A 26142-nucleotide genomic window follows, 5' to 3' on the forward strand; every position below is an offset into this window, starting at 1 on the left:
ATGCAAAGGGTGTCCCCATCGATAAGTGGCTACAGCTTCAGTGATTAATTGTAGGATAGGTTTGAGGGTGCGTCTCATTATCAAGGTTCGCCTCGAGACATGGTAGGAGTTGGATTTGAGCCCCTGCAACCATTGTAGGGCCCTGTCTCCATGCCCGTTGTAAAATCTCCTATTTTTCCCTGAAAAAGTGAACCCTGCATAAGACATCTCTAGGAGCCGGGTTCTCCTGGCGTCTGGAACACAACACTCTATGTACTCTTTCCAATTCAATCACTGCATCTGGTGATTTGGAGAGAAGGGTGTTGAAGATACAGGTTACAGCTTTACATAGGTCAGAAGCAGGCACCTCTTCTGGTATCCCACGTAGTTTGATATTGTTGCGTCGACCTCTATTTTCTTGGTCATCTACTTGTAGAAGTATGTGTCTGTTCAAAGCTCTCTGTGTCGCCATATTTTCGTCAACTATGGCAAGGCGAGATTCTAATGCAGAAGTGACCTGCACGGTGCACCTGAGTAGATAACGGAGTAGAAATTTTGCTCAGGTCTGTCTTGGCTTCCATGTCGTGTTTAGTAGGCAGGTTACTAAGGAGGGTCCAGATATCCTTTAATTTTGGGCGCTTGGATCGTCTGCTGCCCAAGGAGGAGGCCGAGGATGAGGACTCAGAGACATCAGAGCTAGTAGAGATGTGAAAGATTGCTGGGGTAGACAGGGGGTCTAAAATGGTGTCAGACACAGAATGGGGCCTGCGGCTGGTGTCTGGAACAAAGTCCCTTGCAGTAGGGGAGCGACCTATCCTTAGGCTGTGAGGTCATGTCTCCAGCGTTATTCATGGAGGTCGACAGCATGGAAGTTTTGGGCACAGGAGGGTCTGAGGTGCGCAGGTGGGGTGTCACTCACCAGGCCTAGCGAGGCGGCAGTGTCCTCCATCAATGATTCTCCTTGAGGCATGCAGGAGAGGGGCTCTGGTGTCGGTGAAACTGATGCTGGGAGCCGAGGGATCGTCTGCTCTGGAGTTGAGGAGCTGCTGCGCTGCTGTTGTGGCTGATCGCTTTCCAGTCGGCGCCATCTTGGAATCTGGTGCGCTGTGGCCAGAGTTTGGCTGAAGTAACGCACAATATGGGGTTCTGGGGCCAGAAAACAGGTGCCCCGACGACCAGAGCATCTGACCATCCTCCATCAATTACAGAAATCCGGGTGGATATGGCCGAAAGGGTGAGATAAAAAGGCCCAGGGTCCGGGAGCTCTGCAAGTGCATCCTCATGGCAGCATGCTCATGAAAACAAAATACCAATAAGTTCATATATGGAGGAATCCACATGGGCTAAAATTTTGTTGCACTGCACAGTGACGCAGAATCTGTTTAAAATTTGTCATGGCTGTCAGAGTGACGCAGAATAAAATTTTCTATAACAGAACATGGTAGCTAGGAATTATAAATTTGGGTCCAGTTGGTGGAGCGATTTGTCTGGTAATACCATCGTAGTTCTGACCATAAACGATTGCAATAATGACACAGACACATTTTCTTGCTAAATGAATGTTAGGATCCTGGAATTTAATATGGAAGGATCCGCATGGGATTTTGATCATTACAAGGTCATTAGGTGAGGTTTTGGCGGGAGATTTTCCCGCCGAAAGTGGTGTTCAGTGGCTAAATTTAGCCAGTGTTGCTGGGGGGAGGTCAAGGGTCTGGGATTGGCTAGTTAGGGCACCTATAGAGGATGGTTGCTGGGCAGATTAATTGTTGATGCCCAGCAACAGTTAGGGCATTGGCTGTTGATTTGTGGGGATGGGGTTTGTTTGTGTATATATTGCGGTGGCTGTCAGTGATCCAGCTGTCAGCCAAGCCGCAAGTGTGGAGCTGCACCCGCCCGCCCTCCCAATTTTGCGATATTGTCACGACTGCTTTACTAGAGGGAGGGGTAAAGTCGCTCACTGAAATGGTGAGCGGACGAGTTATTCGGGTATTTAGGCCGAGTTTATGGCTGGTCTAATCTGTGGTATTAAGCTGGATGGTCCGAGCTTATGGCTGGGCCGTTATGTGGTTATAAAGTTATATTGGTACATGGTTTAATGTTTATTTGGTTTAAGCTGTTCTTTAATAAAGCTGGTCGTGGCCAAAATCTTCCACCATATAATGTGTCCACGTGTCTTATTTATTTATTTCGGTTGTATTGGTAAGGGGATTGGATGCGGGTTTTGTATGATCTATAATCCCATGTATTAGCTACGATGAATTTGGGTTCAGTTGGTGGAGTGATTTATGTGATTCATTCTGATAACCAACGACACTTCTCCCATCCAGCTGCCAGGTTTGATCCATCCAGCAAGTTCGACCCATCTGGTTTTAACCATAATACAAGGACTTATTTGACCTCAGGCATTCCACATCTAGTTTCCTGGAGGGCCAATTAGCGTTCAACACTAAGGCCCCTTACACACGAGTGAGTCCCACGCTTCGGACTCGCAGTGTGTGTCAGGGAAAGCACCCATTCTGAACTCCAGAGCACTGCCAGGGTTGCATAGCATTATATTGATATATGATGCTGTGTAACCCTTACAGTTCTGGAATGTATTGGATAAGACTGGCACCATTATGTCAGTGTTATCCAATACATTCCAGACCTCTAAGGGTTAGATAGCATCATAAATCAATATAATGCTATGCAACCCTGGCAGTGCTCTGGCGTTCAGAACATCTCTGAGATGTGCAGGAAAAACTAGTCCGATCCATGGAGGCACCTTGCAACTTACTGGACTTAAAGGGGTATTCCAGGATTTTACTATTGATTGCCTAACCTCAGGAAAGGCCATTAATATATGATAGTGGGGGACTGACGCCCAGAATCCCCCTTTCTCAATCAACTGTCAAGAGTGGCTCTGGTGCTGAAAGTATACTGCTCCTTCCAATGTGTAGCGGGTTACTGCATTTATTTCAATGGGAGCTGCAGTCAGTGCTGCTAATATATTCCAGAGGTTTTGTGGAGTCCATGCCTCAACAGGTCAGGGCTGTTTTGGAGGCACAGAGGGGACTTAGTCAATTTTAGGCAGGAGGTTTAAATATGTGCATGTCTTATGGTACATTGGCAATTTCTATAGTGAGATCCCATTTCAGCCACCTGTTCAAATGTACTTATGGTCAAAAGTGAATCTGCAATTACACTTGTGATTGTGGGAAATAGCAACACCATTCCAAATTACAGCGTACGTAATGACGTGAGGATTGCTAGATTATCATGTATTTTAAACCTACTTTGCACCTATTGCCCACACTAATGGGATTACATAGACATTAATAACATAAAAAAAATAATCAACTTCCTTTCTGCATAAAACATTGTGCAAAATATTACTTATTGATTTAATAAACCCCCTATGGGGTGTGTATTCTACAATTGATTCAATGTAGAGGGCTCACATGCGCCCTCTGCTGGCTATAGCTGCACTGCACAGAGGGAAAGTTTGTATCTATTGATCTTTGGCTGCTTCCTGGGCTGTGCTGTGTGTGTGTGTCTGGGCTGCCATGGAGACTGCAAGCTTCATGCTAACTCCTCTGTGCACTGCGTGGGGATCTCAAAGACGTCTGCAAGAAGTTTATACAAAGGGGAATCTAAGAACCCGGTCAGCGAAACTGCTCTGGTAAGTATCACTGAGAATAAACTTCTGGATGTGAAAGAGGATTTTTTCACTACAGTGTTAAATGCTTGCTGGCAGTAATTGGGTAGACACATGCATGTTACTTCAGAGATGTACAGCACTGACTGACTTCCTTGATGACCCCAGTGTGATATCATTACATCACATTGGTTTAATGGGAAAAACGTTTTCCAGAATACAATCAGAATATCATATACTGTATAGGACATTTATGTTACATTAGATTTCCATTTTACGCCAGTGATTTTATAGATAATTTTTTAGAACGTCCCAAAATATTAAGGGTGGTTTTCCAGGAATAGAATATTGATGACATATCCTCAGAATAGGTTATCAAAATCTGATTGGTGGGGGTCCGACACCCAGCACTGTCACCGATCATCTGTTTGAAGAGGCAGCACTCCAGTAAAAGATGTGGCTTCCTCGGTCATTGTATAGCAGCACAGGCCCAGTCACTTGAACGGAGCTGCACATGTGACATCACTTGCCTAGAAAGAGGCGCTCAATGGAGTGCTGATAGACAGAGTTACCGAGACTCCTACCAATCAGATATTGATGATATGTACTGAAGATAGGTTATCAGTATTCTTCTCCCGGAAAGCCAGTTTAATATTTGCCCTAAAAGCTTTAAATGCAGTATCTGTAGACTGCTTGTGACACGTGAGACCAGTTCCCCACTAAAAAAAAAATTATAATATGCAAGGGTATACTCTGCATTGAGCTGATTCAAAGACTCTTTTATCTGCTCAGAGGGACAGCTGTAGCATCCACCAGGAGACCACTACAGCTTTCACACAGAGCAGAGGGAAGGAGCTGTGAAGCTTTCAAGGAACAGAATCTGACAGAATAAAAGTTTATATTCTCACTACTCCTGATAACTTATTATCAGGAGTAGTGAGCATATGAACTTTTATTCTGTCAGATTCTGTTCCTTGAAAGCTTCAGTACTTTTACTCCACAAAAAGAAGGGTTTGTACTGTACCAACTTAGTGCTGTCAGCAGTTTAGCATGGTGAAAACTGCTGACCGATACCCTTTAAATTGTGGTGACTGCTGTGTGTATTCAGGAGTCTTTTTACTTGTATAGGAATTACTTGTCTCCTTCATGAACTCACACGTTGGATCTTCATGTAATTACTCATCTATGTAGAGGTCTATTAAACTATTTGCTCCTCTTTCTAGATAATGAGTGAGGTGTATAAAATCTCTTCAAGTGATAAAATCCAGTTTTTGGAGGAGGAGTTAGCTTCTCAGTTATCAAAACTGAAGACAGAAATAGAAGAGAATGGAGTACTCCATGGCACCCCCTCTCGAGCCTACAGGTAGGATTAATTATCTTGATATTACAGTATTGGAAACAGTATTATAAATTCTCCAGTTAAAAGCACATGTAATGTATGGTTTTCTAGTTTATATATGTTCATCTTCCACTTGTCTATTAGCCCGAAGCAACATACTAAATTAACTGCACTTAAATTTTTTTTTAAAAAGGTTTTTATATGTCATAGTGACATAGACAATCAGTGCTGAGACCCCTACCAATCGCTAAAACAAGGAGATAGAAGCGCTCAGACAGAGCACTGTTTCTTCTCGCTGCTGTAGATGGACTGGAGATGTTCTCATAGACTTTCTACTGAGCCCGTCTTCAGTGGCAAGGAAAGACAGCTCGTTTTAGCGATCAGTGGGGGTCTCAGCAATCAGACCCACTAATCATAACCTTTGATATTTCACTATGACAAAACTACAGGTACGCATATGTAAATTTATTGTTTCATATTCTAGCTCTGTGCCAATCTCAAAGGACATTTTGTACTACAGGAATGAGAGAGAAATGATCTTGAAAAGAGGCCTTCAGGTAAGGCAAGCACCCAAACTGAATAGCAGTAAACAGACTAGAATATTGCTCATATAGAATAGAACCTAAACTCTGATGTATGTTACAATTTCTTTTATATGGCAACCTAATGATAGATTGCATTGACTAGTAATGAGTCTGTCTGAATTTTTTTTACCATAATGTGGGCATTAGGACAGAGCCTAAGGGCCCATAGTCAGAGGGGAACCTCAGCCCATTAGTCAGTTATAACATCCCTTAACTTAAAGATGACCTTTCATGTTTTTTTTTTGTTTAGATAAATACCTTTCCCTACGGGGGTAAAGCGGCCCATTACAATTGTAGCACACATTGTATCCTTTTTATTAATATATGTCACCTATCGCTTGCATTTTTTATGTAGAGTGCCTTAAAAAGGACCTTTCCTGTTTTTTGTTTAGATAAATACCTTTCCCTGCGGGGTACCCCCTGCTGATTCGGCCACCCTGCCATTTTTTTTCAAATATCGCTCCTACTCCCCGCTGTGCCCCCCTGTAGTTTTCCCACTCAGTATGTTGATACTGAGCATCGGTAAAGGGAGGAGGAGACACCAGGGTTTCTCAATGGGCGCCTCCTTCTCTCTGGCTGTGACGCTCTCCACTGTGATTTGATCGCGGCACGGCCAGGGAGAAGGAGATGCCCATGGTGTCTCCTCCTCCCTGTACCGATGCTCAGAATTAACATACTGCGTGGGAAAAATACAGGGGGGCACAGTAGGGCGTGAAAAAAAACATTCAGGGTGGCAGCATTAGTACCCCGCAAGGAAAGGTATTTATCTAAACAAAAAAAAAACATGAAAGGTCCTCTTTAAGGCACTCTACATAAAAAATGCAAGCTATAGGTGACATATATTAAAAAGGATACAATGTGTGCTACAATTGTAATGGGCCGCTTTAGATCTGCCATACAGATTATTCTGTGTTTCTTGGTCCCAGAAAGTCTTTTAGTATTAGTACTGTTATTTCTCTACTTCATTAGCGCTTTTGTTGCAAAAGTTCTGTCATGAAAATCTGATTTATTCAGTCACTTCCAAACAGTTGATCATGAGGTGTGTCTGCACCCAGGGGCGTAGCTATAGGGGGTGCAGAGGTAGCAGTCGCTACCGGGCCCAGGAGCCTGAGGGGGCCCAAAGACCCTTGAGCCACATAAGAAGACACCGGTATTATAGAAAGTGCATGCAGGTCAATTTACACCTCTGGTTGGAGGGAAGGGATTAGGTTAAGCATTTGGCATGAGGGGGTGCCCTTTCAATGTTTGCCTCAGGCAGCAGGAAGGCTATGTGCTCCCCTGCCCCTTGCCAACAAGCACTGAGGGACGGGGGCCCAAGCTAAACTCTTGCACCAGGGCCCATGAGCTTTTAGCTACGCCCCTGTCTGCACCATTTATGTGGTCTTTGAGGTGCTGTTAATAGGTTATTGGTGAGGATGGTGACTGTAAGGGGAGATTCACATATGCCATATATTTCTGTCTGCCTAAAACACACCATGTTGTGACTGTCCACTAATAGACTTCCAGTACAGCAGAAGGAACTCTTGGTATGCTGTTCATGTGGTGATCCTTATGAGAGATTGTTTCCTTATAGTAATTTATATATTTCTGTCTATCCACATTATGCAGTATTTAAAAAATGTTTGCCTCAATATTATAATGCCGTTTACTTATCGTGAAGGTGGCGGGAGCAGTACCAATTACTATTCAGGCTGACGTCATGCAGCGAGAGCTGGAGACCTGTCTGAGAAGAGAATACACTGTGGATAATCTGCCTCTGCTGTTACATCAGGTAAAAATGTGTTCTGATACCACTGATAACATATTTTATTTCTTATTATCAATTATCTAGTTTTCCATGTTCCATGGTCATCAGTGGTTTTCCAAGAATCCCTCACACACATTATAGTCTATGGGTCCATCAAAGACAAAGTCCATTGGCAGGAGATGCTCTGAAAATGAATTTTTAGTCTAGCAGTGTCCTTGGAATGCGGATGACACACAGAGGGCAAAAAATGTACACATGGACATCTTCATGGATGAACCATTTTTGTCACAGAAGTCATCATGGACATGGATTTGTAAATAAGAACTTAGACCCTCAGACATAAAACAATCTCAGACAGTCCTATATATTTTAATGCAGTCTGCGGTTTTAATGTTCAAAGACTCTTGCAGGCAGAATTTCATATAGAGTATCTGAATTAGCCACATGTCTGTAACATAGTAACATAGTACATAAGGCCGGAAAAAAAACATTTGTCCATCCAGTTCGGCCTGTTATCCTGCAAGTTGATCCAGAGGAAGGCAAAAAAAAAAAAACTGCGAGGTAGAAGCCAATTTTCCCCAGTTAAGAGGAAAAAAATTCCTTCCCGACTCCATTCAGGCAATCAGAATAACTCCCTGGATCAATGACCCCTCTCTAGTAGCTATAGCCTGTAATATTATTACACTCCAGAAATACATCCAGGCCCCTCTTGAATTCCTTTATTGTACTCACCATCACCACCTCCTCAGGCAGAGAGTTCCATAGTCTCACTGCTCTTACCGTAAAGAATCCTCTTCTATGTTTGTGTACAAACCTTCTTTCCTCCAGACGCAGAGGATGTCCCCTCGTCACAGTCCTAGGGATAAATAGATGATGGGATAGATCTCTGTACTGACCCATGATATATTGATACATATTAATTAAATCTCCCCTCAGTTGTCTTTTTTCTAAAGTGAATAACCCTAATTTTGATAATCTTTCAGGGTACTGTAGTTCCCTCATTCCAATTATTACTTTATTTGCCCTCCTCTGAACCCTCGCCAGCTCTGCTATGTCTGCCTTGTTCACAAGAGCCCAGAACTGTACACAGTACTCCATGTGTGGTCTGACTAGCGATTTGTAAAGTGGTAGGACTATGTTACCCTTTTGATACAACCCATTATCTTATTGGCCTTGGCAGCAGCTGCCTGACACTGGTTTTTGCAGCTTAGTTTGCTGTTCACTAAAATTCCTAGGTCCTTTTCCATGTCAGTGTTACCGAGTGTTTTACCATGTAGTATGTACAGGTGACTTGCATTATTACTTCCCATGTGCATAACTTTACATTTGTCAATGTTAAACCTCATCTGCCACTTATCTGCCCAAGCCTCCAATCTATCCAGATCCCTCTGTAGCAGTATACTGTCCTCTTCAGTGTTAATTACTTTACACGGTTTAGTGTCAACCGGGAAAATTGATATTTTACTGTGCAAGCCTTCTACAAGATCATTAATAAATATATTCAAGAGGATAGGGCCCAATACTGACCCCTGAGGTACCCCACTAGTGACAGTGACCCAATCTGAGTGTGTACTATTAATAACCACCCTCAGTTTTCTATTACTGAGCCAGCTACTTATCCACATAAAGACGTTTTCTCCCAGTCCGAGCATTCTCATTTTATATACTAACCTTTTATGTGGTACAGTGTCAAATGCTTTGGAGAAGTCCAGATATACAACATCCATTGATTCGCTGCTGTCAAGTCTAGAACTTACCTCCTCATAGAAACTGATTTTTAGTTTGACATGACCGATCCCTCATGAACCCATGCTGATATGCAGTTATTTGCTTATTTTCATTGAGGTACTCCAAGATAGCATCTGGTAGAAAACCTTCAAACAGTTTACCCACAGCGGATGATAAACTTACTGGCCTATAGTTTCCGGGCTCTGTTTTTGGACCCTTTTTGAATATTGGCACCACATTTGCTATGCGCCAACCCTGTGGAACACTCCCTGTCAGTATAGAGTCATTAAATATCAGAAATAAGGGTCTAGCTATGACATTACTTAATTATGCCATCTGGGGTGTATGCCATCTGGTCCTGGCAATTTGTCTATTTTTATATTTTTAAAAGATTAAGCAGCTACCAAATCCCAGGGCCTTCACATCACAGGGCCTAGTACTGTGTTGTACAGCATAAAAATAATTAAATATACTTTATTGGAAATTCCTGAGCACCATGTCGTCTATATCTCTGCATAAACGTATGAACCAATTGCATTGACTTTTATGGAATAAATTTCAAGTTGAATAATGCCGACGGAGTGCCATCTGCTTTACCAATTTAGCAGTGTAATGGAATGCTGACCATTTAATACGGTTAATTAAAGTTAATTGATTTTAAATTACTATGGTTTCTTTTATTACTATAATTGGCATCAGTAGTTACTGGAATATTAAAGGATTAATTGAAGTAATTTGTTTGTCATTTAGGCTGTATTCACTTTTTTTATTTGCTTTAGCAGCGGTTATGCTGCAGTCTTTGTTGCATATTTTTTTGTAAAAATCAGAAAATTATGTTTTGCAGAACCATGCAGCAATCACGCACCGTAAATTGACAACTGATCATAACATGTACTTTACTTTGCCAACGACTAGAACATTTTAATATGCTGATCTTTGTGATTTTTATTTCCAATAATTATTTAATTAAAGGGGTTTTCTGAGACTTTATAACTGATGACCTATCCTCTGGATAGCGTCAAAATAGAAGATGACAGCAGCATATGCAAATGAGGGTCCTTTATTCACCGAACATCCATGAAACAATGTACAAAAAAGTGCAACGTTTCGGCTACGTAGTAGCCTTTATCAAGCATAATATCAAGCATATATAGTGCAAATGAAACCACCCCTAATCAAAGGGGACCAATAAAAATCAATACCATGTTCCTACACCACCCACCAATGTGTTATTATCCAATGGGACATATCACCTACCAATAATTTACCTGTCAAAATTAGTGACATGCGTATTACCTCGTGGTGATAGGTGGTTGCCAGGACCTTCACTACATGCACCTGATTTCATGTCGGCATTCGTGCCTCGTCCAGGCGCATAACAGCGCTTCATCACTCTTCAACCAATTGCGAATAACGAACGTCACATTACCATGTGACTATCCCCACCTCGCATGACCTATTACCTGATATCACATTCTATTCATCTCACTTATCCAGGGCACCTTCCACTAATCGGTTAATATAATATATTAATTCATATGTTGTCCATACCTATAATGGTCCTATTTAGGCTCTGACTCAATTATGCCGAGGTTAGTCGCCGACTTTCCACCCGCGTGCATGATGTGAATCCCGCATCCACCATACATCACCTATAAAAAATTAAAAACAAATAAGTGCAGTTAAAAAACAATTATTAAAATCAATACTACCGAAAAGACATACATATAGACATATGAGCCTATTCAATACCATTTAATCCATAGGGTTGTAATGATCTCAAGGTAAATATCCATCTCAGTTCTTTCTTTCTCAAGATTGCTTCCTTGTCACCTCCCTCCTCAATACACCAGCAGAATGCCGATGCCTTCTCAAACAGCTGATTGACGGGGGTCCTGGGTGTCGGACCCCCACCGATCAGATACCAGTGACCTATCCTGAGGATAGGTCATCAGTATTAAAATCTCGGAAAACCCTTTTAATTTACTCATTTACCTGGTTCTTGTTTATAAGTACCATATTGTGTATAACATGTAGAATATGCCTAATGAATTCTTTTTGAAATATTATGAAGTGATTTATTGGCATATTTCTGTCAAAGTTTTTTACTGACAGAATTCACCAGTTAGTCCGAAGTAAATACTTGCACATGCTGAGGTGGAAGAGGTTCTGTCGTCATGTTAGCGTCATGGAGCAGTGTTATCCTCAGTACAAGGTAGGTGACAAATACATCCACAACATTCGTTTGATATTTATGTTGTTGCCTAACCTACTTTGACGTCTGGTAGTCATGCCATGCTGATAAGCATACATTTGACAGTATGCAGATTGCTAAAAGTGGCTTCTCTATTCTACTGAGAGCACTTGTAATTTCTAATAGAGATCTGTGTTGTTTTTTATTTTATTTATTTTAGATGTATTGGAGGAAAAAATGCTTGTGATGGAGTACACACCCATGAAACATTTAGGCTGCCTGCACGCGAGTGCGGGTGAACGCCCATAAGATCCGCACATAAGATCATTTTCATGCGGATTTATATGCATTTCTACAACATATCTTCACCAAAATCCGCAATTTCTAATTGCGTATTTTGATGCCGATTAGATGCGGTTTTGCCGCAGATCTCACTCTTCATTAGAAAAGGGTGAAATCCATAGCTAAAACATAATTGACATACTGCAGATTTTGGAAATCCGCACTGAAGGTCGATTTCCACACTTAAAAAAATCTTCAAAGTGTATTGTCCATTCTCATACAATTTGCTGGTACAGTACTACACTGCGTTTTTTCCGCATGGAAATCCATGCCTAAAAAATGCACATATTCCGCAAAGTGTGCAGGTGGCCTTCGGGTACAACCACACCGTCAGGTTTTCTGATGCAGTTTTGGAAGCTAAAATCAGGAGTGGATCAAAAAAGGAGAGGAAGTATAAAGGACAGTACTTATCTATTTTGAATCCATGACCGTGCGGTTTTAGCTGTGGATTTCACCTGTTTCCAATAAAATTGCAGATTTTCCACATGGAAATTTGTGCTGATCTTATGTGTGATCACCAGCATAGTGTGCAGGTGACCTTAATGTTTTTCAAGGAATTCCCTATTATATTCTTTACTGTGGTGTCTCACATAGGTTTTTGTGGCAGTGTTTGATGCAGTTTATTTATTTATTTATTTTTTTATCCAAAGCCAAAAAAACTAAAACAGGAAAGGGTCATATGTCTGGCTTTGTCTAAAAGAAAACTGTATTAACAACTGCCACAAAAACCTGTCTGTGACAGCACCCTTAGGCTACCTGTATACTCTTGCGGGTAGACTTGCAAAGATTCTGTGCAGATTTCTGTACATTTCGGCACCAAATTCACATTGAAATCTACTTTTTTTATTGCGGATTTTATACGATTTGGCCACAGATATCACCATTTCATTGAAAAGGGTGAAATCCACACCAAAAATCACACAAACAATTGGGCTAAGATTTGTCTAATCTCATACACTTTGCTGGTACTATATTTTGCTGCGGTTTTTCAGCACCTGCACACGTTGCGAATTATGGGGAACATTTATCAAACTGGTGTAGGAAAAATTGTTTAGTCCAGTCCACACCTAACCTCCTACAAAAGCTCAGCCAGGATGTTAACCCTGGCTGTGCCATCCATACATAGTTATGCTGGGTGCATTGCATAACATTTTTAGATACCACCTGCTCTGGGGTAGTGCATAATACGCTGCCTGTGGCAGAAACAAGTAATTATTAGGTTTCTTAGGCTGTACAGGCATAATATGTTAATTTGTCTTTGAACCCACAGGAGCAAGTTGGATACATCATGCAAGAATATGCTGATTCTGTGCAGAGAGCCCAGAGACTTTCAATAGCGAGAGAACGCTTACTGACTGGACAGAAGAATTCTATTAATTTAATTACTCAGGAGGATCTTATCATCTATATCCAGTGGTTAATTTGTCACCTGCATTCAGTGAGGCCGATATACAACTATATAAAGGTATGTATCATCAAAAACATATTTGTGATAGAGCAACAAGTGATGTATTGGGCTGCACTGGCTGCAATGCAACTGTAATACAGGTCCGGGCCGGCCAGGAGACAGGATTGAATCCGTTCATGGATCAACTGGGAAACCGATGACTGATATAAACATCCATCAACCACTCAACTTTAGCGACAGATCTCAATTATTATAGAACTGGTGAAGACTAATATAAAATAATGAACTGTGAAGCCCATTTAAATTCAGAGGATACATCATAATCCCTATTGGGTCCTGTGCATACTGTTGTTTTTTATGCATTTTTTTGTAGCCAGAACTTGGACTATATAAAAAAAAATAAGGAAAGTCATATATATAAAAAAAAGTTATTTTTGGGGAATTGAGTACATCACCCTTCTCATACAGTGTCTATTCTTTATCTTTTTTTTATTTTATAGATCTTGCAGTATTTGCCCATTTCTGATCATGCTGGGGAAGTTATTGAATCACAATTAAAAGACAGCGAAAATCACCAGTCCAGTGATGTTGGATCCACTTTTACAAGCTCTCAAAGCCATTTTGAAGAGGCTGGTAAGAACTATGGGGGTCAGTTACGAACAGATATCTGTCGCAGATTGCGGCGCAAAGGTTATTTGCGCCACAATCTGCAACTTTTTCCCCTTTTCCGCCAGTTCTAAAAAAGGATGCATGGTGTGGGCGGGAAAAGGGTGGGCTGGCAGGCCCGTCTTATTTATCATTTTCTATGCCTGTTTTAGGTGTAGAAAATGGTCTAAATCTACACCAGTTCCCTTGCAAGTGAAAATTCCGCCTAAGTTATGTAGAGGCCGGCGCCACTACATAACTTAGGCGGATGAACCGCCAATGCAGGAGGGACAAAGACCAGCATCTAAATCACCGGTCTTGATAAATGTTTCCCTATGTCCTTTATGGAAGAAAAACATGCAATATCACAGACACATTATATTCCTATATACAGTACAGACCAAAAGTTTGGACACACCTTCTCATTCAAAGAGTTTTCTTTATTTTCATGACTATGAAAATTGTAGATTCACACTGAAGGCATCAAAACTATGAATTAACACATGTGGAATTATATACATAACAAAAAAGTGTGAAACAACTGAAAATATGTCATATTCTAGGTTCTTCAAAGTAGCCACCTTTTGCTTTGATTACTGCTTTGCACACTCTTGGCATTCTCTTGATGAGCTTCAGGAGGTAGTCATCTGAAATGGTTTTCACTTCACAGGTGTGCCCATTCAGGTTTAATAAGTGGGATTTCTTGCCTTATAAATGGGGTTGGGACCATCAGTTGCGTTGTGGAGAAGTCAGGTGGATACACAGCTGATAGTCCTACTGAATAGACTGTTAGAATTTATATTATGGCAAGAAAAAAGCAGCTAAGTAAAGGAAAACGAGTGGCCATCATTACTTTAAGAAATGAAGGTCAGTCAGTCCGAAAAATTAGGAAAACTTTGAAAGTGTCCCCAAGTGCAGTCACAAAAACCATCAAGCGCTACAAAGAAACTGGCTCACATGCGGACCGCCCCAGGAAAGGAAGACCAAGAGTCACCTCTGCTGCAGAGGATAAGTTCATCTGAGTCACCAGCCTCAGAAATCGCAGGTTAACAGCAGCTCAGATTAGAGACCAGGTCAATGCCACACAGAGTTCTAGAAGCAGACACATCTCTAGAACAACTGTTAAGAGGAGACTGTGTGAATCAGGCCTTCATGGTAGAATATCTGCTAGGAAACCACTGCTAAGGACAGGCAACAAGCATAAGAGACTTGTTTGGGCTAAAGAACACAAGGAATGGACATTAGACCAGTGGAAATCTGTGCTTTGGTCTGATGAGTCCAAATTTGAGATCTTTGGTTCCAACCACCGTGTCTTTGTTCGACGCAGAAAAGGTGAACGGATGGACTCTACATGCCTGGTTCCCACCGTGAAGCATGGAGGAGGAGGTGTGATGGTGTGGGGGTGCTTTGCTGGTGACACTGTTGGGGATTTATTTAAAATTGAAGGCATACTGAACCAGCATGGCTACCACAGCATCTTGCAGCGGCATGCTATTCCATCCGGTTTGCGTTTAGTTGGACCATCATTTATTTTTCAACAGGACAATGACCCCAAACACACCTCCAGGCTGTGCAAGGGCTATTTGACCATGAAGGAGAGTGATGGGGTGCTGCGCCAGATGACCTGGCCTCCATAGTAACCGGACCTGAACCCAATCGAGATGGTTTGGGGCGAGCTGGACCGCAGAGTGAAGGCAAAAGGGCCAACAAGTGCTAAGCATCTCTGGGAACTCCTTCAAGACTGTTGGAAGACCATTTCAGGTGACTACCTCTTGAAGCTCATCAAGAGAATGCCAAGAGTGTGCAAAGCAGTAATCAAAGCAAAAGGTGGCTACTTTGAAGAACCTAGAATATGACATATTTTCAGTTGTTTCACACTTTTTTTGTTATGTATATAATTCCACATGTGTTAATTCATAGTTTTGATGCCTTCAGTGTGAATCTACAATTTTTATAGTCATGAAAATAAAGAAAACTCTTTGAATGAGAAAGTGTGTCCAAACTTTTGGTCTGTACTGTATACAGTATATATATGATCTACCCTGTCATCAAGTCTTTCAGTGCTTCTTAATAAGCATAGGAGACATTGGTGGTTTACATTACTGGGCTTTGATTCATTTGGATGAAATCTAGATTATTGTAGTGGATACCACACACTTTACTCTTTGGAATGAATAATAACTCCTCTGAAATAGATTCTGTAAATTATAATGAAAGCATCCAACAGTTCCCCAACATTTCAAATTCAATTTGTATAAATGGCAGTGTGCCCTGTTTGTAATTGGTTTTAGGAAGAGTTTCCAACTTACTTCTATTAATTTATATGCTGTAATACTATAGCGTGTGGAAAATAATGGTATAAAGTTACACTTCACAAATCTTCTGTAATTTGGTCACTTGATAGGTCACCTTATACTGTGTAATTCTCAGCCCAGTAATGTTAGAGAATATATATACTCTAGTTATCATAGTGAATAAAATATATATATATATATATATATATATATATACACATATATATATTAAAGATTATGGGGGGTCATTGACTAATCTTAAATACGTAGGCGCATTTCAGGAGCAGATGGCGACGCAACTGTTAGTTGCACTACTATCTGCGACTTTTCCCTGCTCACACCAGGTCTAAAAATGTGGGCGTGGCTTGGGTGGGGACGGGTCAGCAGGTCCATCTCATTTATCATTTCCTACTCCTGGTTTAGACATAAAAAAGGTCTAAATGTAAGACAGCTCAGAAGCTATCTTACATTTAGAACTGGGACTAGATGTGCCGAAGGCCTGCGCCTCTTCATAACTTCAACCTTTTCCACCGCCAGCTATGGGCCTTTATTAAGACCAGCGTCTAAAACCAGCCACCTTTTATTGAGCGATGGTCTATACTCAGAATAGGCCACCACCAGCTGATCGTCAGGTTTCCAACTCCCTACGCACCCTCGCAAGTCAGCTGTTCGCCAATAGCTCCAGCGCCATAGACAGACAACTCTGTCAACTTTGTAGGCCTGGGGGATACTATATTTCTTTATGGAAAGCGCCTAATCAGCGCGAGGAGTCTTATAGTCCAGGCAATGCTCCTCTGGAATTCTGGCAGGAGGCATTATGATGTATCCTCTGAATTTGAATGGGCTTCACAGTTCATTATCAGCTGTTAGCAAGCTCTGCCTCTAATGCCACCAGATGTAAGGTAGCTAGCCTGTAAGTTGATGGTTAACCTTAAACGGGCCTTGAGACATGGCTTGGGTGATAACTAAGCCAGCACCTCATCTGCTGACAGCTTTTTCAGGGTTATTGCCCCTCATCAGTGCACAGCAGAGAGCAGGGGCGTAGCTGAAGGCTCATGGGCCCCGGTGCAAGAGTTCAGCTTGGACCCCCCTTTCCTTAGAGCTTGTGGTCAGGGGCTGGGAAACACATTGCCTTCCTGCTGCCTAAGGCAAAATTTGAAATGGCACCTTCCCCCCAATGCCAAATTCTTGACCTAACCCATTCCCTCCAGCCGGAGGTGTAACTTGACCAGCATGCACTTTCTATAATACCCGTGTCTTCTTATGTAGCACAAGGGTCTTTGGACCCCCTCAGGCTCCTGGGCCCGGTAGCGACTGCTACCTCTGCACCCCCTATAGCTACGCCCCTGGCAGAGAGTACTGTCTTAACAGGTTGAGAGGCCTAGGTTAAGATGCCGGGGATACTATATCTCCTTATGGAGAGCGATTAATCAGTGTGAGGTGTAAGCCATCACTTAATAAAAGGTGGACAACCCCTTTAACATAATTGAAGAATATGGCTAATCTTAAAATATTTAATATTTCTATTTTCTGCATCTTTGCTTCTAATAATCAACAAATCAATATGTTTTGGATAGATCCCATTCAGAAACATTATGATATGTATGTTATGCTGTTTTTAGTTTTATATCCACGGGAAGATGAAGAATTACCTGAACACCAGACAGAAACAGAGCAGATAAAACCAATTCTCCGTCAGTTATTATCTACTTATAAGATAGAATATGATACAGAGAAGCTTAAGAATACAGCCAGTGAGATGGAGCTGCTAACGCTGGTGGGTGATGATCTGGTGATCAGTTATTGCTGCATGTGAGATAATCACCTCGCAGCACACTATTTTGCATTATTCAATAGTCTGTTATGTTCTTTATGATAATTGATCTCAAACTGTGTTAAACTTGAATTAACAAGATGTATTGTGTACCTGTAACATGATGTGCAGTTACCTTATGAATACAAAGCTGCCATGTATGCAAGGGCATACACAGACCTCATAAGGCCCACACTGCAAAATTATTGTGCTCTTTAAAGTGAGATTTCTGACTAATTTATATGCTACGTGCTTTATTTTATTTTTTATTAAGTGGAGGAATTTTCTATTTAATAAGTGGAAAAGGTTATACATAAATATGATACTCATTCTGAACACCATGTTTCTCAATTCATTTACATCAGATAAGCAAAATAAACATTGATAACTCTTCCCCATACTGTTCTAAATCTCCTGCTTCATCTCACACATTATACTGTACAACTGTCTTCCTACAGCCACAACTAGGGGGAGTTCAGTGGACTGGAATCTATACAGTTAGCAGTGAACTCAGTAGAAGCTGTACAATCTCTGTGCTTTTAGCTCCCTCTAGTGGTAGCTGCTGTAAAATGGTTTTATGTCAGGAACAGAAGAAGGAGGTTGAAACTGAGCTCAATCTCAACATGGGCCACATAGCAGTTGTGTAGTCTGCCTCCATGGTAGGTTTTCCACTGCACTTTGCCTGTAAAAAATGTTGTCTCTGTGAGAGCTGTATAGCTAAAAGCCACCATAAATAATTAAAATTATATTTCAAAGTACGTGTATATTACAGTAAGGGAAAGTAGCACACGTTTAGTGCTCACACACCATTAGTTCACCTACAGCTGCCTACTGACTTGAGGTATAACTGTAGTTACATAACGACCATAAAGTAAAAAACGCTGTTAAAAGCATATTTGGTTTTACAGTGATTTCTGTGGTTTTGTGATGTGGTTATTGGCCATGCAGTTTATACAAGTGAAAAACATTTATATTACATTTTGAACCTGGAAAAATGTATGGCAAATAACCACATCACAAAACTGCAGCAAACGCGGTAAAACTGAGTGCAGTTTTAAACACCTTTTTAATACAAATTTGACTGTGTGGTTAAAAATGTAATCTAAATATAACCTTATGCTGCTGCCAGTAAACTATAAACCTAATGTACAAATCTGAAGGCACCTCCATCAATGGATGGTGCATGCTATGATTAGAAACATGATAGCATGTACCATCTTAATTTCCCCTCAAGATTCATTCAGTCAAGTGAGTGGTTCTACAAGAAAAAGAGACAGGATGCAGACATGTAAGTCTGTGAGCTGTCTGTATACAAATATGTCCACATTCACAGGCCGGAGCATAAACTAGTTTAACATCACTTATCTGAACGAACCCCAACTCTTGCTAGGTGTATTACTCTGTGGACGCTTCACCTTTCTCCTCATCTGACTTCTCTTATGTCTCCTTATCACTTACTTTTGTTAAAGAGGATCTGTCACCAGAAAATGCAATGCAATCTGAAAGGGCCATGTTATAGTGCAGGAGAAGCTGAGCAGATTTATATATTTTTATTTTTTGTAAAATATTTAGTAAAACCTGTAATTTATACATTTATAGCTTTGCTTTTTCCACTTCATGTAAATACCCATCGGTACAGGAGGGAGGGGTTATCAGTGACTGACAGCTATGTCTGCATGGACACTTATACACACAATGCTATCAATCACTGATAACACCTTCTTCCTGTACCGATAGTTATTCAGAGGAAGTGGAATAAGCAGAGAAATGAATGTATAAATGACAGATTTTACTGAATCTTTTCCCACAAAACTATCTGCTCGACTTTCCTGCTCTAAAACATGGTATTTCAGATTGCATTGCATTTTCTAGTGACAGGTCATCTTAAAAGAGGCGCTCCCATAAACTGTTTTATTCTCTGACCTGTTAGAAAGGTACATGATGTAAACTGTAGTTAAGGTAATGTTCTCACCAGTGACTGTATTTGTGAGTTATAACCTCCCTTCTGATCCTCAGCTGTGTCATGATGTGACCAGCAATCAGACTTTCCAACTGACACAGCATCTTATGTGTGGACAGGAAGTCAAATTTCTCTGTGTGTTCCTATGGGGGCCTCAATGAATAGAGAAGTAACTCGCTTCCTGTACTGGTCACAGTCTCTGGTCAGAAAATTACCTTCACTACAGTTTACATCATGTACCTTTTTAACAAGTCAGAGAATAACATTTTTTGTGGGGGCGCTTCTTTAACTGCAGCACCAAGTGAGAGGATTTAACCCTTACACCAATTTCTTGAAGAGATTACTTTTACATTAGCTGTACTCTAGGTAAGCAGTGTGAGGGTTAACTCTCTAGACTTGCAGCTACAATTACAAAGTTAGTGGTAAGAGAAGCAGCACTTAGGCTTCGTTCACATCACCGTTCAGCCTTTCCGTTCCCCTGCTCCGTTTAGGGTCAGGAGAACGGAAAGGACGGATAAGCACATAACTGACACCAAACTGAGTCAAACGGAGCCCTTAGGACTATAATGGGGTCCGTTATGTTTCTGCTCAGAAGATGATTTTTAAGCGGAGACAAATGTCTGCATGCACAACTTCTCTCTCCGCTTAAAAATCATCTTCTGAGCGGAAACATAACGGACCCCATTATAGTCTATGGGGTCTTCAGGCTCCGTTTGACTCAGTTTGGTGTCAGTTATGTGCTTATCCGTCCTTTCCGTTCTCCTGCTCCTAAACGGAGCAGGAGAACGGAAAGGCTGAACGGTGATGTGAACGAAGCCTTAGGTGAAAGAATCAACATAAATTGTATGATTTTCCTAAGTTATGACGTAAAGTCATGATTTTATTAAAGACACGGAGGCGAGTATTGCTTTCTCTTCCTTTACTAAATTCCATAGCAGCAAGAAGAGTAACCATGGTAACAACAAAAGAAACACCCCTAAGGGTAACCCCTCCCTCCCATCAGTCCATAAATAGCTCCTCCACAGGGATCACTTCCTCTTTCTTTGATCAACAGCAACGACCCGAATATCCAGACGAACGGGAACTATTAAACCGGAACACTCCAACGGGAGACGACCAAAACCGCAAACCAGACCGGAAACGTCCAGCATCGACCCGAACCCGGATCAGGAGAATCAACCTAGGAGAATACAGAGACAAAACAGTATGGTAATCTTGGAGTAATGAAGAAACCGTAAATAGCAATGACGTCACAGCCGAACTGAATTGACAGACACAATGAATAAATAACATAACGCAAACAGGAAAAACAATCATAGATACAAAATGGTAAAATCACACGGCAATATATAAGGCAAACAACACCCCCCCAACTAAAAGGGAGGGAACGGGAGGGCAATACTCGCCTCCGTGTCTTTAATAAAATCATGACTTTACGTCATAACTTAGGAAAATCATACAATTTTATCACAAGACACGGAGGCTCATATTGCTAGTTCAAAGTGAAGAAATAACAGATGAAAAAACGTGGGGTCCAGGACGAAAATAAAAATCCCTGAACGTAGAGGCTCTGGACCAGTCCGCTAGCCGCAAAATATCCTCCAAACGGGCACCCGAAACTGCCATAGATGTAGCGGAAGCTCCACGAATCGAATGCGCCGTAAAGATGGAAGTATCGACCCCCGAAAGCGAGAGAATCCACTTGACCCAGCGAGAAAGAGTAACACTAGCGACGGGGGCAAATGGTCTACGAAACGACACAAAAAGCTGTGGCGACTCCCCAGACCGCAGGGGCGCCGTCCGCGAGATATATTCCTTAAAACAGGAAACCGGACAAACCGCGGGGCAGTCAGAAAAGGCAGGATAAGCGACCGTAGAAATGCCCGTCTTGGTACGGCGAGAGACACTGAAAGAAATCCCCTCCGGAGTGAAAGCGACCGCATCAAAGTCCAGGGCACGGACATCTGAGACGCGCTTGCAAGAAACCAAGCAGAATAGAGTAACAAGCTTAGCCGAGAGCTGGCGCAGCGAAAGATCCGCATTAGAAGGCCAACGCGACAAAAAATCAATGACCAGGGAAACATCCCACAAAGAGGAGAACCGAGGCCTAGGGGGCCTAGAGAGACGAGAACCCCTAAGCAAACGGCGTACCAGAGGATGCTGGCCCGCCGGAAGACCTGAGAAACCCCGATGACGGGAAGAAATGGCTGACCTGTACAAATTAATGGTACGATAGGCCTTGCCATCCTCGAAGAGGGAGGACAAAAACTGCAACACCTCCTCTACGGGAGCCGAAACGGGATCCAGGTCCCGTCCCAAGCACCAACGAGACCAAACTCCCCAGGCTGCTCGATATGCCCGAATTGTACCGGGGGCCCATGCACTCTCCAGAAGGAATCTAGTTGTTTCCGATACTCCCTCGATGTCCCAGCGACCCCTGATATCCTGCATGCCAGGAGACGGAGAGCATTGTTCAATAACAGGGGATGGCGTTGACCTAGCGGGCCTAGAAGGAGATCCAGATGGGCCGGGAGAAGGGTCGGGTCCGCGATCAACAGCTCCATCAGCTGAGGGAACCAAGTCTGGGGCCGCCAGAATGGCACCACTAGAACCAACTCCGCTTGCTGGTGCCGAACCTGAGACAATACCCGGGGAATCAAGGCGAAGGGTGGAAAAGCATATAAGAGAGCGCCCGACCAATCCTGGAGCAATGCATCCACCGCCTCCGAGTGAGGATCCGGCCTCCAACTGTAGTACCTGGGCAGCTGGGCGTTCCAACGAGAAGCGAAAAGGTCCACGGAAAACGGGCCCCAGAGGGATTCGATGGAGGAGAACACCGCCGAATCCAACATCCAGTCGCTGAAGTCCGAGATGTAGCGTGAACTCCAATCCGCATGAACGTTGAGGAGACCAGGGATGTACTCCGCCACGACTGTTATACCCCTGTCCAGACAATAGGACCAGAACTCCTTCGCCAGATGAGTCAACATCGTCGACCGAGTGCCGCCCATGGCGTTCACATACCGGACTGCCGACACATTGTCCATCCTGAGACGTATGCAAGCGTTGACCTTGCCGTCGACGAAGCTCCGAATCGCGAAGGACCCTGCCAGCAGTTCCAACGCGTTGATGTGCAGTGATGATTCCGAGGTGGACCAAGGACCTCCGGTAGAAACGCCCTCGCAGCGGGCCCCCCATCCCTGCAGACTGGCATCCGATTCTATCACCACGTCCGGCTGAGGACCCACGATAGCCTTGCCGTTCCACGCGTCGAGATTGTGGATCCACCACGTTAACTCGTCCCTGGTGTCCTGATCCAGGACCACCAATTCCCCGTAGGATGCGCCCGCCCGGAGGTGGGCAATCTTGAGCCGTTGAAGCGCCCGGTAATGGAGGGGAGCTGGGAAGACCGCCTGAATCGAGGAAGAAAGGAGACCCAAGACACGCGCTAAGTGACGGAGGGACACCTGAGGTAACCGGAGGGAGTGTCGTAATTCCCTCCGGATGGCCCGAACCTTGGACATTGGAAGACAGAGAGTGCGGGTGGAAGAGTCCACTCTGAATCCCAGGAATTCCATGGACCTGGAAGGTTGGAGGCACGACTTCTCGTGATTGATAACGAATCCCAGCCCGGTGAGCAGAGAAACGGACAGTCGCAGATGAGCAAGAAGCGTGGGGGGATCCCGAGCAATCAGCAGCATGTCGTCCAGATAAATTATCAGACGGACACCCTGTCCCCGAAGCCAGGAAACCACCGGCTTCATGAGTTTGGTGAAACACCATGGGGCCGATGAGAGGCCAAACGGGAGGCATGTGAACCGCCAAATCTGATCCCCCCACCGGAAACGCAACAGATCCCTGGACTGTTGAGCGATAGGAACCGTGAGGTAGGCGTCCTTCAAATCGAGTTTGACCATCCACTCGTCCGGGAGAAGAAGATCCCTGAGCAGATGAATGCCCTCCATTTTGAAGTGACGGTATCGCACATACACGTTCAGACTCTTTAGATTGATAACCGGGCGGAACTGCCCTCCTTTCTTTTCCACAAGGAAAATATCGCTGACCACTCCCCCGCAAGGGACTGGGGCTCTTTCTATGGCGCCCTTTTCCAAAAGAGACCAGAGTTCTGTGTCTATGAGCCTGCGAGACTCTGGGGAGAACACTCGCGGTCTGGAGGGAGGCAGACAAGTCGGGGTGTCTACAAGTTCGATATGAAAACCCCTGACCGTGGAAAGGACCCACGGATCGGAGGTGATGCGATTCCAGGCATGCAAAAAATGTCGGAGCCTGCCCCCTATGCGTAGGGAAGAAGACAGAGGACACAACTGGGGACTTACCAAATGGACGTCGGGAACTCGGAGCTCCTCTGAACCCTCTGGACCTCCCGAAGGTGCCTCTGGATGGGAAGAAAGGCGTTTGTTGACGCTGGTCCTGGAACGATTGGCGCTGATGAAAGGAGCCTCGACCGGGGGTACGGGCCTGGAAATGTGAACGGCCGGACAGGCGGCCCCTTGAGCTGCCGGCCCTGGTGGAGACCCGATTTTGGAAAACTCTGCGCATGTTAGATTGCGCTTTATCCAATGCCGTGAAGGCACCAACAAACTTGCCAAGCTCCTTTATAAAGGGATCTCCAAAAAGGAGCCCCTGCGCATCTTTGCCAGACTCGGATAAGGCCATATTGGTGAGTTTAGGCTCAATTTTCATGAGGATTGCTTTCCTCCTCTCAATCGCCAGGGAAGTATTAACATTCCCTGTCACACATATGGCACGTTGTACCCAGCCCCTGAGCTCCTCCGGGTCAATCTGAGTGCCATCAGACTTGGCTGACTCAGCTAGCTCAAAGATCTTTGTGAGGGGACCTAGGATATCCAGGAGCTTATCCTGGCAAGCTCGCAGGGCCGAGTCAAGGCCCCTGCGAGGGTGAAAACCCGTCTTGGCCAGAAACTGGACCATTTTAGGGTCCACGTTCGGAGTCTCACCGACCTTATTAGGGATAATGGGGCGTGGACACTCAGCCCTTAACTTGTTGCGGGTCTCCTTGCCTAAGGGAGTTCTAATCCTGGACTCCAGGTAATTAGCCACATGGGGGGCGGGGACCCACTCGGCGGACCTGGGGTGATGCAGGCTATCTGGGTCAAACAGAGGTTCACCCGATGGGTCAGTAAGAGGGGCGGTGGCAGGATTGACAGCCCCTAAGGTCCCACTAGTAGAAGGCCGAGATACCGGGACGTAATCGTCCACATCAGGGTCCACCATAACCCCCTCAATATCATCGTCCGAACCATCCGGACGGAAACTCAAAGCCTCCTCATCTGACTCTATTTCAGAGTGATCACTAGGCTCGCGCTGAGCGCGAGCAGATTTCCACCGGCGCGACTTTTCTGCCTGGCGCGGACAGGCTCGTTTGCGTGTGCCAGGCACGCTCTCATGCGATAGAACCATGCTATCTGTGGTAGGGTTTCTGGAGGCAGTGGCTACAGGTGGTGGCATGCTGGGAGATGATCTAGGGATAAGCGCCTGAGAGATGGACTGGCTGATGACAGAGGACATGGATCCCATAGCGGCAGCAACTGCCTGGGATATGGACTGCTGCAGGGCTAGAGCTTGGGCCTCAGCAGGGGAAACAGTAAACGCTCCATGAGCCTGTGAAGGACCCTGGAGTATGGGAGTAAGGGAGCTGGGGACAGGGGTGGAGGAATCCTGAACAGACATATCCGTGGAGTTAGTCACTCACACAGACAGGACCTAACGTGGGGCAGAGATCGCTGATAGAACCTGTGGAACTGTGTGAGACGCAGGCTGTAACGGCGCTGGACCGGAAGCGAACGGCTGCCGCAGCGATATGGGAACGCCCCCCGCTCCCTAAACCAATAGGAGCGGGAGGAAAGAAGCGCCGGAGCGAAAAAGACCGCCCCCACAAGGAGGCGTGTCCAGAGGACAGCAGGGGACACCAAGATGGCGGCCGAGGACCGGCCTCCGAAATCCAAGATGGCGCCCGAAGTCTCGTGAATCGCGAGAGTTCGGGCGCACAGAGAACAGGAGGAACGCTGGTGAGGGGAATGAAAAATATATATATGGCGCCCGCCCAGGGAACCCGAGCGGCGCCGAAAGCGTGGTAGGAAGGAGGGTCAGAAGAAACCCCCCCGGGGGAGGGAAAACCGGACCAAGAGGTAAACTGAAACTGCCGATATGCGCAGCGAAAAGACCGCAAGAGAGGGTAAAACGGAACTTAATATAAGGTTAAACGCCAAGGCAAAAGAATGCCCACAGATCACAATAAAGTAATAAGGGTGGACAAGAACCCACTCCGGGATAACAGTAACCAAACACAATATAAAAACTTATTATCACAGAAATTGCAATATGACAAAAAAGACCACTTATCTGCTATGGAGCAGCAAAGAAAGAGGAAGTGATCCCTGTGGAGGAGCTATTTATGGACTGATGGGAGGGAGGGGTTACCCTTAGGGGT

General features: G+C 44.0%; 1 protein-coding gene across 1 annotated transcript in view; it reads left to right on the forward strand.

The window, feature by feature from the left end:
• The first annotated feature begins 2233 nt into the window (after positions 1 to 2233).
• The window catches only part of LOC122935379 (putative uncharacterized protein C6orf183), a 32472-nt gene continuing 8563 nt past the window's right edge, over positions 2234 to 26142 (forward strand). Inside the window, exons 1-9 of the mRNA XM_044291150.1 lie at positions 2234 to 2313; positions 3442 to 3640; positions 4840 to 4979; positions 5440 to 5512; positions 7200 to 7310; positions 11116 to 11229; positions 12821 to 13015; positions 13459 to 13591; positions 17520 to 17674. Coding sequence (XP_044147085.1) covers positions 2234 to 2313; positions 3442 to 3640; positions 4840 to 4979; positions 5440 to 5512; positions 7200 to 7310; positions 11116 to 11229; positions 12821 to 13015; positions 13459 to 13591; positions 17520 to 17674 — 1200 coding nt within the window. The remainder of the gene's footprint in view (positions 2314 to 3441; positions 3641 to 4839; positions 4980 to 5439; positions 5513 to 7199; positions 7311 to 11115; positions 11230 to 12820; positions 13016 to 13458; positions 13592 to 17519; positions 17675 to 26142) is intronic.

Source organism: Bufo gargarizans, chromosome 4 (assembly GCF_014858855.1).
Source record: "Bufo gargarizans isolate SCDJY-AF-19 chromosome 4, ASM1485885v1, whole genome shotgun sequence".
NCBI classification, from domain to species: Eukaryota; Metazoa; Chordata; class Amphibia; order Anura; family Bufonidae; genus Bufo; species Bufo gargarizans.